Source organism: Buteo buteo, chromosome 2 (genome assembly GCF_964188355.1).
Source record: "Buteo buteo chromosome 2, bButBut1.hap1.1, whole genome shotgun sequence".
Classification (NCBI taxonomy): Eukaryota; Metazoa; Chordata; class Aves; order Accipitriformes; family Accipitridae; genus Buteo; species Buteo buteo.
In genome coordinates, this window is record NC_134172.1 from 5,295,568 (window position 1) to 5,309,343 (window position 13,776).

The following is a 13,776-nucleotide window of genomic DNA, read 5'->3' on the forward strand; positions in this document are numbered from 1 at the left end:
CTATTTACCAAGCCACTCAAACTCCTCCTTAATTCCTGAAGTCAGTGAAAGTTAGGTGCGGGTTTAAATTTAAGCAGTGTTTAAGCACCAAAGAGCCCATCAATGAAACTGACTTTGAACAAGAAAACAGTCTTTACCAAAGAGCATATCCCCCAGTGATGGGCATGCTTAGAATAAAACCCAACAAAGCTAATGATAAGCCTAATGCATATGTTTCAGTATTTTACAGTGTGTCACTATAATGTGAACAGGGCATTTTTATTACACAAAATTTTAAGCTGTGTGACCTGAATGATCTTAAAGCATTTTTCTATTGCGCATACTGTGCAACAAATGAATATGATCACATGGGCTACTTTTTTTCAGAAACTGCTGTATGTGAGCATGAGTGTGTGTGTGTACAGTAGTTCCCTAATACAATTCATAGTACACAAGGCTGAATGAAATGGAAGTGTTTCTCTGCCTTCAGTGGAACTCTTCCCCATCAAACTACCTCTACGAACAGTAGTTAATATAATTTATCTTGGCATGATAGCTTAATGTAGGCATTTTTGTTTTAACTTTGAAACTGCTGCACTGCATGATTTGTCCTCTTCAGTTTATGCCTAACTTATATCTACAGCTCCAATATCCATCTCAGATATGTGCTGTGTTGGCAGGAGAGAGCTCTGTCTAAAATAGAAGTGTATCTAACCATCTCTTCGGCTGAATTACATCCTACTAAATAGAATATCTAAGTGTTATTAATCTTCAAATTAAATGAATCATCGTTCTCTGAAAGTGGCCATTTCCCTGGAGACTGTTAGAGAGCCTGGATACCTGGCTTAGTCTAGACACCCAAATTTGAGAAGGCTGAAATGAGGTGAGATGAATCCCTCTGCTGCTATGGACTTCTCAAATATCCAGCCTATACCTATGCAAGACCTGAGGTACCCTGTGGTACAGAATCAGAAATAGTGGCCCTGGTAATAAAAAGGTCAAAGGGTAGTGAGTCAAGCTAGGGAAGAGATCTGAAGGGAGGTAGATGGATTTGTTATCCCAGGAGGTAGCCAAAATGACATAGATAGCAAGGGTCACTGATTCTAGACAGAGGCACAAATTAATGCTACAGAGATAATGTCCTTCCACCCGTTCTGTTCTTTTGGGGCTGCAACCTCATATGGTAGTTGTTTGAAAGCTCTTTGCAAATCACAAATCAGGGAGTCGTTATTTTTCCTCAGTTATAATTGCCCTAATAATATTATGATAATCCATTTTCATGCCTAATCATTCCAGCTTCTGTCTAGTGTGACTGGACCCTACCTCACTATCTGTTACAGAATGATGCTCTTGAGGACTACTGTCTCACTTCTTGAAGTTGGCATGACTGCTCATGATTTCTTCCATTTAATTTCCAGGCATTTTCTCTGGTGGTTGCCGACTGTCCTGGAGTCCTTATAATAATCAGCTGGCTAGCAGAGAGTTCCAAATCTATTATACAGTGTTTGTATTGTATTGGTTTCCTCTTGTAAATAATTACGTTAAATTTAAGACATGGAATCTCTAAGCATAATGATATGTTGCTAGCATTGTGCTAGTCCTATCATAACAGGACATTTTTATTCTCGGTATGGTTAAATTAAAATATTTCTGTTTGATCTCCCATGAAATGATAGGCCCAAACTCATGGGATTACAGTTGCCAAATGCTCTAGGGAGACAAGGTACTCTGGGCCAGTGGGGAAGAGCTCAGCAAACAATTCAGTCTTTGTTCTAGGCATCTGGAATGGGATTCACTTGACTAAATGCAGACATTTACATCAGTCTAAGTTGTTATATGTTCCTCTTACAGACAGAGATCTACTCAGGGTATTGGATGGAACTGAGGGCAAAATTAATCTCATCCTAACATAGGTGATTACAATAAATCTGGTGAATTGTATTTTAAAAGTTCCTATTTCTTTCCACTAGCTGCAAAGGAAACCTAGGTTGATTGGCACCTCTGGAGGCATCTGCACTGGAGATACTGTGAGAGATGTGACATGTCTAGAATTTCTTTCCTCTCTGAGAGGATGTTATAAGCATAACAGTTCAACCAAGAGAAGAAAATTGTCAGGAAAGCTTCATTTGCTCTACAAGGCTGCTACTTGTGCTACTCTTTGTTTGTGTTTTAGGAGGTTTCCCACATTTATGAAGGATTCAAGTTTGGTAACATAAGGAATAAAAATCTATTACATAGGGTAAAGCCTAATAATAGTGAAATACTCTCCCTAGCAACATGCTGATGGTGGGCTTCTTCCCTTCTGTGGAAGGTCCAGTTTTTGCTGAGTCTAATATCCAGTAGCCTGAGTGGAGTGAGTTACATATTAGAAGATGAAATGCTTATAAGAAAATTTGTTATTGTTGCTCCTTGTTGAGTTTGACAATGGTGAGGCGCTTGTGGGGATTTAGAGGAGCAGTGTGCACTGATACATCCTGCAGCTGGAATTCAGATTAAGTCTTCAAGATTATGTGCCCATGCATACATATCTTCGAGTGAGATCTGATCAGCCCTTATAATCAATGGATATCTGAGGCTCTGTTTGGTTGCTTAGATACGGGTGTCCCAGAACATTTGAGATGCTTGAGGACAAAATCCCTGGCCTCCAGCTGCTGCTTCAGAAGGGGTGGGTCTTCCCTAGGTCCTGTGTTTATCCGCCAGCCTCATGTAGCTATCTCAGATATGCTAGAGTATCTCAGATGGTGCTGGATATGTATTTTGGGGCAGTTGAATCAAAATCTAGATCCTCCTTGGCTATAATGGCAGCTTAGATACCTCATGAAAAGCAGAGTGTCAAAGAAATCTGAATCTGAGAGCTGGCTACTCTGCAGTGTTTAAATTTGTTACAATTCCCAAATTTTGCACCTGGGTTGGGCAGAGATGCCCAAAGGAGTACATAAGCCACTAGCCCAGGGTCTCAAAGCCAGACTGCTGATGCTTCTCAGAAAAACAAGCAAATATGAGTTGGATGGTTTAAAACTATGAGTTACAATACGGTAGCTACAATGCTGTATGCTGGGCAATAAAGGCAAGACCCATAACCCAAAGAATTAATTATCTTACTGCATATGTTAAAGTTGTTTCGGATGCCCCAGTAATTAGATCATGGTAATTTGGAGCATGCTGGTTTTGTTGGTGGGCTAAATCATTTTCTGAAGCATCTGATTTTGGTCATTGTCAGAGATAGGATACTGGGCAACATGATCATATGTTATTTTTACCTTGTTCTCTGCTTTCTGAGCTATATGATGTTTCAAAGTCAATTATCATGCAGAGTGTCTGTGTGTTTTCAGAGGAAATGGGGGATTGACCTCTGAACATTTTATTACCCTCTACCTTTTCTTTCTCTGCTTCCTCCTAGCTTAAGACCATATGGGATGACTGCTCAGATCTTCCCACCATGCACTGAAAGTCAGCACAATGAAGCAGAGTGGGAGGCAGAGAGCAAAACCTTGACTGGCACGTCCTGAATTAAGCCACAAGAAACCTTGTTGCCTAATATATTGTAAGGCGGAGAGCAGGGCAAGACCACTGATTCTATACATCTTATTTGGCAATGGTCCCATTGTTCGTAACAGAAAGGAAGTGGGACCAATGAGACACATCATCATGGTCATCATTTGTTCAGATGTGACCTAACCCCTCTTTTTATTTATTTTATTTTATTTGTTTATGCCGTAAACAGAGGACCGGGCCATTGCCAGGCATAAATAAATGTATAAAATGGGTCCTTTGTGTTCTTGTATGTCTGTGAAGTGCTGACCCTGAATTTGACGGTGTGTAAAATCACAGTTATTCTGGAACGCATATTTCTGTGCTCTCATATGGTAGATGATGTTCTGCACATTCACCCAAAACACTTCACTTCAAAAAAAATAACATTGGCAGTTTATGAGTGTGTCAACGTTGGTTCTTTTGTGTGTTCTTATAATCTCCCTGCAATGTCTCATCATTTGTCTCATGTAACATGATTCACTCGTACAGGTTTTATAGCTGTAGAGAATAACAAGTGTATTAATGTGCTGAAAGACATATATTAATGTGTAGCTACAAGCCATTTATTATTTATGCTGTTGATTCTTTTTACACCCACAGTAAATATTTTCTAACATCAATAAAGATGCAAAGATTCATCACCACAGACCTGCATTTTTTAATTTTATCTCGGCTCACTACAGTCATACTTCATTTCTAGCATCATAAAGGATGTCTCCTGTTTCTAACAAATGAGTTGACCAACAGAAACAAAGATCTGTATTTATCTATGTCTCATATTCCTCTCCACATACAACAATTTGCAACTCTGCACATGCTGTGTAAATTTCAAGTACATGCAGTAAGGACTAGATTTTGATTAGAAGGGTAGTACTCATTTGAGAAGTGGTTTTCTTTAACAATCTACTCATGTAGCAGAGTATAATTCATTCTGAGAAGCCATAGCATGAGGTGGCAAAGATAGCTGTATATGACATTCCTATGGTAGTTCTAGAGGTGTACTGTCTGGGAAGATCTTTAAGCTGTTGTCAATCTCTTGCTGCTTGAACTGTCTTGCTCCATATGGTGAGAGGCTGTCTTGTTCCCACTCTGAAAATTGTGTTTACATTCATTGCTGGCATACCTGGAATGAGAAGGGAAGATAAGTATTTACCAGGTAATGATCACATTGTCACTGCATTTGAAAGTGCAGTCAGATCAGTTTTGCAGTGCATGTTGAGAAGGAGGGCCTTCAGGTTTAAGGTTCAGAAGCCACTCTGGTAAATTAGTACCTTCCTTAAAGTGTATGGTCTTGCATTCCTTACCTAGCTGAATAGTCCTACTAACTTTAAAGTCAGATGCTGAAAGAACATTGCAACAATTAAGGATTACTGGGGGACATTTTTCAAACACATAAAGGAGAGATGAGAAAACACTTACTGTGCCATTTGAAACCCTCCTGCCTCATACTTAAAGGTAACAAAAATGTAGAGGTAGGCAAATGTAGAGGTAGACACTAAACTCCAAACTAGATCAGCTGGGCTGTACAATCAATCAGTTGATGACCCTGTCTTTCTGCCATCAATCTTAATTCTGCCTCTTGATTGTCCTCTGGGGATTTAAAGACTTCATTTCTACAAATAAGACAGATGTTTCTTTCTCCTCCTCTTCCTTCTCCTTCATCTATCTCTCTGTCTGCCATTTTTCCGTCAAAACCGGGGTAGGGAATCCTTTCTTTGAAATTCAACTCACTTTTCTTTCCCTTCCTGAGGATGTGATAAACATCATAAAGTGCTCATGGCATTTCACATGAACATGTATTAACACCATAAGGGCCGGACAGAAGTGAGATTGAACCAGAAGGCGTTGTACTTGGCCTGCAGACCATAGCGCACTTTTGAATGAGTTATTTGGCTATGTAGCTGTCTTGCTTCTCTGACGCTCCAAACACAGATCCATAACTGTGTTAACAGACCAATTTATAGTGTTAGATGATGAGTATGGATGTGAAATTACTTGGATTAAAGAGACCTAAAGAGCCAGTACTCAGGCTGTGACTCCATTTGTTACTTCCATATTGGTGAGGTAAATCCCTGAAAGCCAATGGAACTGAAATAAAAAGGGTATTGGTGTAACCAGGTTGTTTGATGAGTGATGTGCATTTCTTGTCCTAAGCTTGTGTTGTATACCAGAAGAGATGGTGACTTGTGCCTAGAAACCACGAGCTTTTCACGTCAATGGATAGGGAAACGGGCGATAAAACCATTACTGTAGTGGGAAAAGAAGGCTGGATGAGGTACAGTGGTCTTTTCTTTCTCTGACAAAGGGAAATGAGGAGAGAACTGGTGCTTTTTTTTTCTTCTTTCCTTTTTCCCTTTTTTTTTTTTCTTTCTTTTTTTTCAATACCCAGCTTGGGTATTGCTGTGCCCAATTGGGTATTGGGTATTTGTATCACAAATATATAGTGATCTCTTGATTTTGTGGAGGTTGAGTGTCTGGGGAGAAGAGGTCCCTCTAGCAGACATGACCAAGGATCAGTCGGCTGGTTCTGGAGGTACTGTCACCCCACACAAACACATATGTTGGCTGCTTGAGTTGGCATAGAGCCGAGTTTTGGTGTTGCTGGTTAAACAGCACAAGATCATCCTTGTTAGTCACTGTTAGTGGGGCAAACTAAAAGCCATCCTCTGGCTAATTCTACCAACTTTGGGTGGGGTTGGAGATTAAGAAACCAGCTGTGTAACAGTGGTGCAAGGGCTGGCATATAAAAATTTCCATTACCAGGGAATATTGTGTCCCATTTATGAGCAGAGCTCCTTCCTTTACTAGAAGAGCTATAGATCACTTTCCAATATCTCTTCTGTAAAAGAGGTTTACTGAGCTCTGTGTGTGTTTACATGTTTATTTGTCTGTCTTGTTCACTTCCATAACCTTGCATATTCAGATGTTCTTATACTGATTGGTTGTGCTTATGTCTTGCATATGCACCCAAACAAACCAATGAATACCACCACATAGAAACAAGCCTACTTTTAAGTTGACAAAGTTTTTCTGCCTGCTAAGTGCAATTACTAGCTTTCTTGGGTTACTCAGTAATTTTTAAGGTAGACATCTGCTACCTACTGCCTGGCAAGATCTAGTAGTTACATGCATTAGATGCATCACGGAGGCATACTGCACCAGCAGAGAATCAGCAGTGTCATCAGCTACAATATTTCTGTCAATCTTTCATTTCATTGTGTTTGCTTCTTTTATAAAGAGCAACATTTTCACATCAAATAAGTCAAATTGACATGGTCAGGATTTGACTAGATCCAGCCAGAGAGAAACTTTCACTAAGTAGTTGATTGTACCCAGGGAAAGTTGCAGAAGTAGCTTTTCATCAAGAGGCTACAGTAGAACTGGGAAGGGTTTATTAAAGAATGGTGCTAATTCGTTGACTGAGGAACAATAAATTATTTTCTTCATTCAGACTTACTCCTAGACAATTTGTTCATCACCTCTATATTTATTTGTGAGGTGGGTTTTTTTGGTTGTTAAATATATGGAATGCAATAGTATTATCTGTGTGATATGTACTGCTTCTGATTTTCTAAAGTTAGCTGAACTGAAAAGATGGTGGGAAGAATTAGTTTAGACTGAAGATTTTCTACCTCTTCTCACTTAAATGAAGAAATCATTCTCTTAATCCTGAAAAAATATTCAGTTTAATCCAGGGCTGTTGTTTCAGGTGTTAACCACTATAAAGAACAGTTTTGAAATGAAATCCAGCTTAGTGTTCAACTCTGTAATATCTGAACCATTTGAAAAATCTTCAAATGTTTATGCTGGAAAATACAAGGCAGCATTTAGGAACATGAAACATTTACCAAATTTAAAAGTAGTTGATTTTTGAAACAGTCTTTCTTTTTGTAATTTATTAAGTGATGGATTCCTCCAAAAATTCAGGAAACTCTAGTGCCCAAAGCCTCCAGCCAAGTTTTTGATTCCAGTGTGGTAGGTGCTGCACAAATAATGTGATAAAATAGACAAGGCAGACAGTAGGTGAGAAATGAAGACTTTTGGCCAGACTATGTGATTTGTCCCCTGCGGAGAGGCAGCAGAAGTAGAAAAAGATTATCTTATCAGCATCCTGGACAAGTGCCCTACTCACTGATCAGTTCTGCCTCAGTTGAAATGGCTGCTGGGCTCAGTGATGCCATTGGGCGCTGACAAATGCTGTCTTCTGAGAAGATCTCATAGCCATCACTGAGAGGCTCTGCTTGAGGAACAAAAATAAATTTTCTGAACTCAACTGCACTGTCAGAAAGAAGCGAAGAAGCTTAAAGTGCAGAGTTGAAGATACTTTGAGGGATAGATGTTTGTGAATTGTTTAGAGGTTTAGAGCATCCTTTATCTGCTTTTGGGCATTATAGAGAAGCATGGAACAAAGAGATCTGGTGGTGTTGACAAGGGTTAATTTGTTGAAATGCAGATTTCTCAAGAAGGGGTTGCAATTTTGGGAACATTCACTTGGGAAAGACATCATGGCTCCAGAGAGAGAAACAGAGAGATGCATTCACTTGCCTCAGAATATCATGCTGCCTAGAGAGTTAGGACACTTGTTATCTTTGTGGGGTTTTACATATTTAAAACAAAAATACTCATCCCAAACTCATGATGGTACTCCTCCCTTCTCCCCCATTGCAATCTGAAAAAGTTAAAAAATCTCCAGATTTCCAGATGGCAATATAGTGTCCTGGCTAGTTCTCTCATCAGCACATGTTGTTAATTTATTTGCCATTCTAACCCAGTGATTTTTTCTTTTTCCTTTCTTTGGATAACAAAACTCTTTTGGTCCTTGAAGAGTAAAAAATAAAGCCCTTCAATCTTACATATAAATAAAGGGAAAGTCCAGGCCGTTGCAGGGTGGGATGTAGATGTTATAGGAAGTCCTATACCACTGCTTTGACCTCAGTGTAAGCACCATGTCTGGTCTAAAGCTGTGAACACAGACTGTAAGCAGGAGTTCATTTCTGGATCACTTTCTTTCTGTCAAAGCTTCTTTATTGTCCTTGCCTTCTGTTTCTGCATTAATCTCATATCCTGATGCAGAAAGTCAGAAAGGCTGGTTAGGTCTAACCTGCTCTCCAGCATGTCCCAGAGTGCAGAACTTCACCCAGTTCCCATTGTACTGAGCTTTGATTTCCTAAAAGATGACCAACCACCTGAGCAGCTCCCACCAAACTTCTTCTCATCCTTCCCCTTCCCCAGACCCTTCTCATCATGTTCCATAATGACCTCAGTTTGTCAAGCCCTTTGTTCTTCCCTCTCTCCCCACATCATGGTTTCCTTGCTTAGAGGCTCTTCCCCTTGCTTCTTGCATCAGTCTGGGTGCTCATCCTTTCTGAAATGCTTTCTCCCTCCTACCACTGGAAAATGAGAGTGGCCTTTTCTTCCTCACCTCCTGAATGATCCTCCATTCCAAAGCTCTCCTCTGCTCTCTGTGCCTTGCCCTACTCTGCTGTCCACCCCATCCCATCTGCACGAGCGGCTAAAAGATGTGTTGCCTCTGTGCCTTGCTTCTCCCAGGCTGGGTTCCCAGCCCTTCTCTCACTCTCCCCACTCTGCCTCTCCTGTGGGTCATCACTTCAGATTCCTTTGTTCTGATGCCTCCCTTCTATCAGACCATCTCTCTCATCCCAGCTTTTATTTCTTTTCTTTCTCAAGGCCTGCTCAGGATCCAGTACTGCAGCTACTGGACTGGGTCCCTTCTTCCCCCCCCGTCCAAGCATCTCTGCTTATCCTCAGTTCCACACAGTAAAGGCAGGAATTGCTTTGCTTCACAAAAAAGCAAGCGGAGTTGTTCATCCGGTGGCTTTTCCTTTTCTCCCTGGCTCTAATTTGCAGTATTTTTGCAAAAGTGCTCATCCCCAAAGCCAACAATAAAACTCTGTGTGTGTGCGTGTGTCCGCGCGCGCATGTGTGTGTGTGTGAGAGAGAGAGAATGAGAAGAGGGAGGGAGAGAAAGCAATACAACAGTCTGGCAATGTGAGGCGGCATTGGAGAGCTGCTAGACCAGGGAAGCTGGCTAAGAGACGCAAACCCCTTACTCTGGGCTCAGCGTGATCCCATTGGTTCCTGAGCTGCTGTTTTAAAGCAAAGAAGAGCCTGGAGGATTGAACTGCACAGCCAGACGCAGACTCTCAGCCAAGTTGTCAGCACGCTGGGAGGAAGAGAGGCTCGCACACACAAGATTGCAGGGTGTCCGCAGCTTGATGTTCATTTGTTTCCAGAAAGGAAGAAAAGAGAGGGGAGAAAAAAAAAAAAAACAGAAAAGGGGGAAGGAGCCTGAACCAGTCCAGCAGTCCCGGGGCAAATAATGGATGTGACCATATCTCAGTTCATCTTAGAAGAATTTGATGTCAACTGCAGCCTCCTGGATCGTTTACAAGAGACTTTTTTAGAGAGTTCCTCTATCCCTTTCCTGGGCTTTGATGGTAGGAAACGTTACCTAGCGCAGGGCTCAGAAAAGCTTTATAAGTGTTGTTAGGATTCAGTTTGCTTTGTGATGCAAAGTGTGTCACTTTTGTATTTTCTCAACTGCTTCTTTTTCCCTTTCTGTCTCCTTTTTTAATGCAAAAGGTCCGTACTGCAATGCCACCACTGATCAGATTGGGACCTGCTGGCCCAGAACCTCTGCGGGGGAACTAGTAGAGAGACCCTGCCCGGAGTTCTTCAATGGGATCAAATACAACACCACGAGTAAGTAAAAACTCCTTTCTTTCTCTCACAGATCTGGTGTTGAGAAGGCGCCTGGGGAGATCCAAAATATATTTTCCATTTAAAAAAAAAAAAAAGAAAAAGAAAAAAGTGCTTGCCTGGGAATCAACATTTCCTCCACGTTCCAGCCTGTATATTCAAAATTCCTGCCTGGAATGATGCAGATTTCTCAAAAGCACAGACTTTTACACACCGATTCTTTACTTAAGCGTATTTCAGTAGATCTAGGCAAAAATATCCTCTGCAGTCTAAGGAGCGTATACTGTGCTTTGTATGCTTGTTCATGTGTAGATATGTATAGCTGAATGTATTTCTAGCAGTGCTTCAGCCATTTGGATAATTAAAGATCCTTTGGCTTGTGAAGTACTTAGTCTTAACGCCTAAGAACTGTAATTTGAAAGGACTCTCCCTTTGAGAGGCTGTTTGTGTGAACAAGGGGACAAACTGGGCTGGAAGTTGTATCTAACAAACAGAAGGCTGAGGTCTGGAATCTGTTTAGCAACTTCATCAGCAGTTGGCTTATGAGGCTGGAGTGGCTGCATCATTACTGCAAGGGAGACAGTAGAGGATATTATAAGGCAAATAATATTCAAAGCAAGGGAGCATGGGGGCTCCTTAGAAATCTCTTGGAACTGATGCTTTATTCTTAGAGGTAAACAATCGTGATGACTCACTAAAAATTTATTATTCAGGCTGTTGGACCCAGGCACTCATTTCCTTTTCCTTATCTGTCAATACTGTTTGGACCTTTCATTAAGAGTTTTTAACATATTAGTTCCAGGTATGTGTACCCACTTGTTTGTCACTCATTTTTTCAGACTACTCAGTGTGCATTTGACTGTGGGGACATTTCATTCCGTGTTTCACTCTGAACTGTTGCTCAGGTATTAGTAGTCTAATTTTCAGGTAGTATTAATTTTGTGGGGCTAGCATTCTTATTAAGTCCCATAAAAGAATGACCCTGTCATCTTAGACCTTGTTTTTTAGCTTGTTGAAAGTGAATTTATTCTTTCCCCAGCTCTGGGTGTCAAGGGTCAGATAACTAGACAAAAGGTCTGTGTATTTGCTATGCAAAACAAAGCCCTCTTCCAGATTTGCTCTTAGGGACCAGCTTTTGTCATCCTTGACTTTGAGCAGAGTGAGGAAGTTACCTCAGAGAACTGCAAGATCATCCTCAAACCCTATATTCTCTGACCTGTGCTCTTTGCAATAAAATAGGTGGGAACATGCAAAGGGCTGGGTTATGCTGTCTTTGATTATAGCAGGTAGTCCACTACCTTTACCGTCTCGGCTGAGATCAGAAGAAAATTTCTGAGAATTAAGGACAGCTCAGATAAGAGCAAGTGTATCAGAATAGACCATAAAAGAGCAGCCATATAAAAGGTACCTCAAAGAAGTATGACCTTTTTTTTTCCTATTTCCTTTTTTTGGTAGGGGATGTCAGTATTTCCACTGCCTTATTTTTGTTTCTCCAAAAGGAAAGTGAGAAGGTAAAAAAAAAAAAAAAAAAGAAATGCATTATCGAAGATTCCTTATTTATATCATAAACACAGTGGAGAGAATTTAAATGCTTTTCCTGTGCATGGAAGAAAAAAAATCTTGGATACCTCATTTTATTTTGATAAACTCTGTTAATGCTTTTAGTAGTTCATCAATGACCTGATTTAAAGTTCTTCCCTGATCCTCTCCTCAATGGTGGCTAATGCTTGTATTACAGTGCTAATAAATTTTCTTAAATTCATTGCTCTTAAAACAATGGCATGTTAATTAAATTAAAGACTGATGAAAATGTATTATTGAAATACTGAAGAATTATTTTGTAGTAGTCTGGGGAAGTGGACATTTTTCTCCTTTCAACATAAAATGTGAGTAGTCACATTGAGACAATGTATGTCTGCAAGACTGATTGGTAGTGCATACTGGTGCCCAGATGTGGTAGCATACGTAGCTTGCAACAGAGAACTAAAGTACACTGAAGCCACGGTAAGCGGCTTTCAGTTGATTCTGTACTCTTCCATGTAGCTCCTCCAAGTTGTGGCGCAGAAAAGGAAGGGAAGGACTATACCGAGATTCGAGTCAACTTGTAAAATCAGTAGCTTCTTGAGCGATAGTAGTTGGTGATTAAGGCTTGGGAAAGCGGTAGGACAGCAGGTTGATTTGAATACAGAGGTGCAACCTCTTTTGTGATTTGAAAGATGTGGCAATTAGTACATGCAGAATATGTCCAAATTTTGGGAAGGCCAAATACTGACGTGGTCTGACTACTTTTACTTGCATGGTTTCACCAAGTTAGTTTGTGGGCTGACTAGAGGGCCATTTGTAATGAGACTCAATGTGCTTAAAACCTAGACTGTGCACCTTGTGCAGATACTAAAATAAGCACAGGAAACTGATAAAAAATGGGAAATGGTTCTTGCAAATTTCAGAGGTGAATAATCCAGATGCAAAGTGAAGGTTTGATCAGGAGATGGCTTGGATCAACGAAAGATTTCTGCCTAGGATCTCTAGTGTAATTTTGTCCTGTTTCATTTTGTATTTTGGTGAGGCAAAGGGAGAAATGATGGTGTGTAATATTCTACCGAACTGTACTGAAATCAGACAAGTTTAGAAAAAGCACTGTGCAATGCCTTTCTTCTACTAAGGGCTTATCCAGTTCTAAGTTGTAACTCCGACATTTATTATACTGTCATTCATCCTGTGTTTGCGAGCTGCCATCTTTTAGGAACTATAGCGTATCTTTACTTTGGTTCTCTATGGCTGTGACTATATTACTCATTCTAATGCATATAAAATTTTAGGATCAATTCCAGTGATTTTTTTGTTTTGTTTTAGAAATAAAGATTTCAAAGATTCCAAGTTCCTACCAGTTTCATAAAAGTAGCTCATCAGCTGGAGGGAATGAACCCAGTAGCATTCCCCATAAATGAAAGCTTTTCCATTGTAGACACTAGAAAATCCAGACTTGGAAGTACCCAAACTATGTGAAAAACTTATACCAGACTCAGTCAAGCACAAGACGCTGATCCATGACAAATCAGGCAGCCCAGGTTCTGGTACTCATGGGGCTGTTTCTGTGCCTTCTTGTAGTCTCTATACACGTAGTGTATGGAATTCAAGACAAAATGCGACAAGTAGTTCGCATCACCACAGACGAGCTCATCAAAGGCTTTGGATGGACCTACCCTGGCTTGGTATCCATCTTGTCAACTGTCATGCTTTGATTGTTGCTCTAACGCAGAACCCCTGTGCTTGGATGGAGAATGCTATCAAACCCCGCAATATGCCAGCAAAGTTTAATGAGAGAATATTTGAGTCAAAAAACTTAAGAATAAGAACCAGTACGTGAAAAATCCCCCCCTTTTTGCCACTACAGAATAAACTGTTTGCGTAAAATATTTCTAATCTAACTGCAAAAAATTCCCGTGGTGATTTTGTGCCTGTGTCTGTGTATCTGTATGTCTCTTGGGAACTGCTGAGTGACTCAGATAAGTTTCAGCTGGATTCGTAAAACAAAGTCTGTCT

At 40.4% G+C, this 13,776-nt stretch overlaps 1 protein-coding gene across 2 annotated transcripts in view; it reads left to right on the forward strand.

Moving 5' to 3' along the window:
• The window catches only part of CRHR2 (corticotropin releasing hormone receptor 2), a 161,012-nt gene that overhangs the window by 38,464 nt on the left and 108,772 nt on the right, over positions 1-13,776 (forward strand). Inside the window, exons 1-2 of one of the 2 annotated variants that reach the window (XM_075044419.1) lie at positions 9,516-9,971; positions 10,117-10,236. In XM_075044419.1, the coding sequence (XP_074900520.1) occupies positions 9,854-9,971; positions 10,117-10,236 (238 nt within the window). In that variant the 5' untranslated portion in view covers positions 9,516-9,853. Of the gene's footprint in view, positions 1-9,515; positions 9,972-10,116; positions 10,237-13,776 lie in introns of those variants that run through there. The other variant, XM_075044412.1, reaches the window with a different exon arrangement.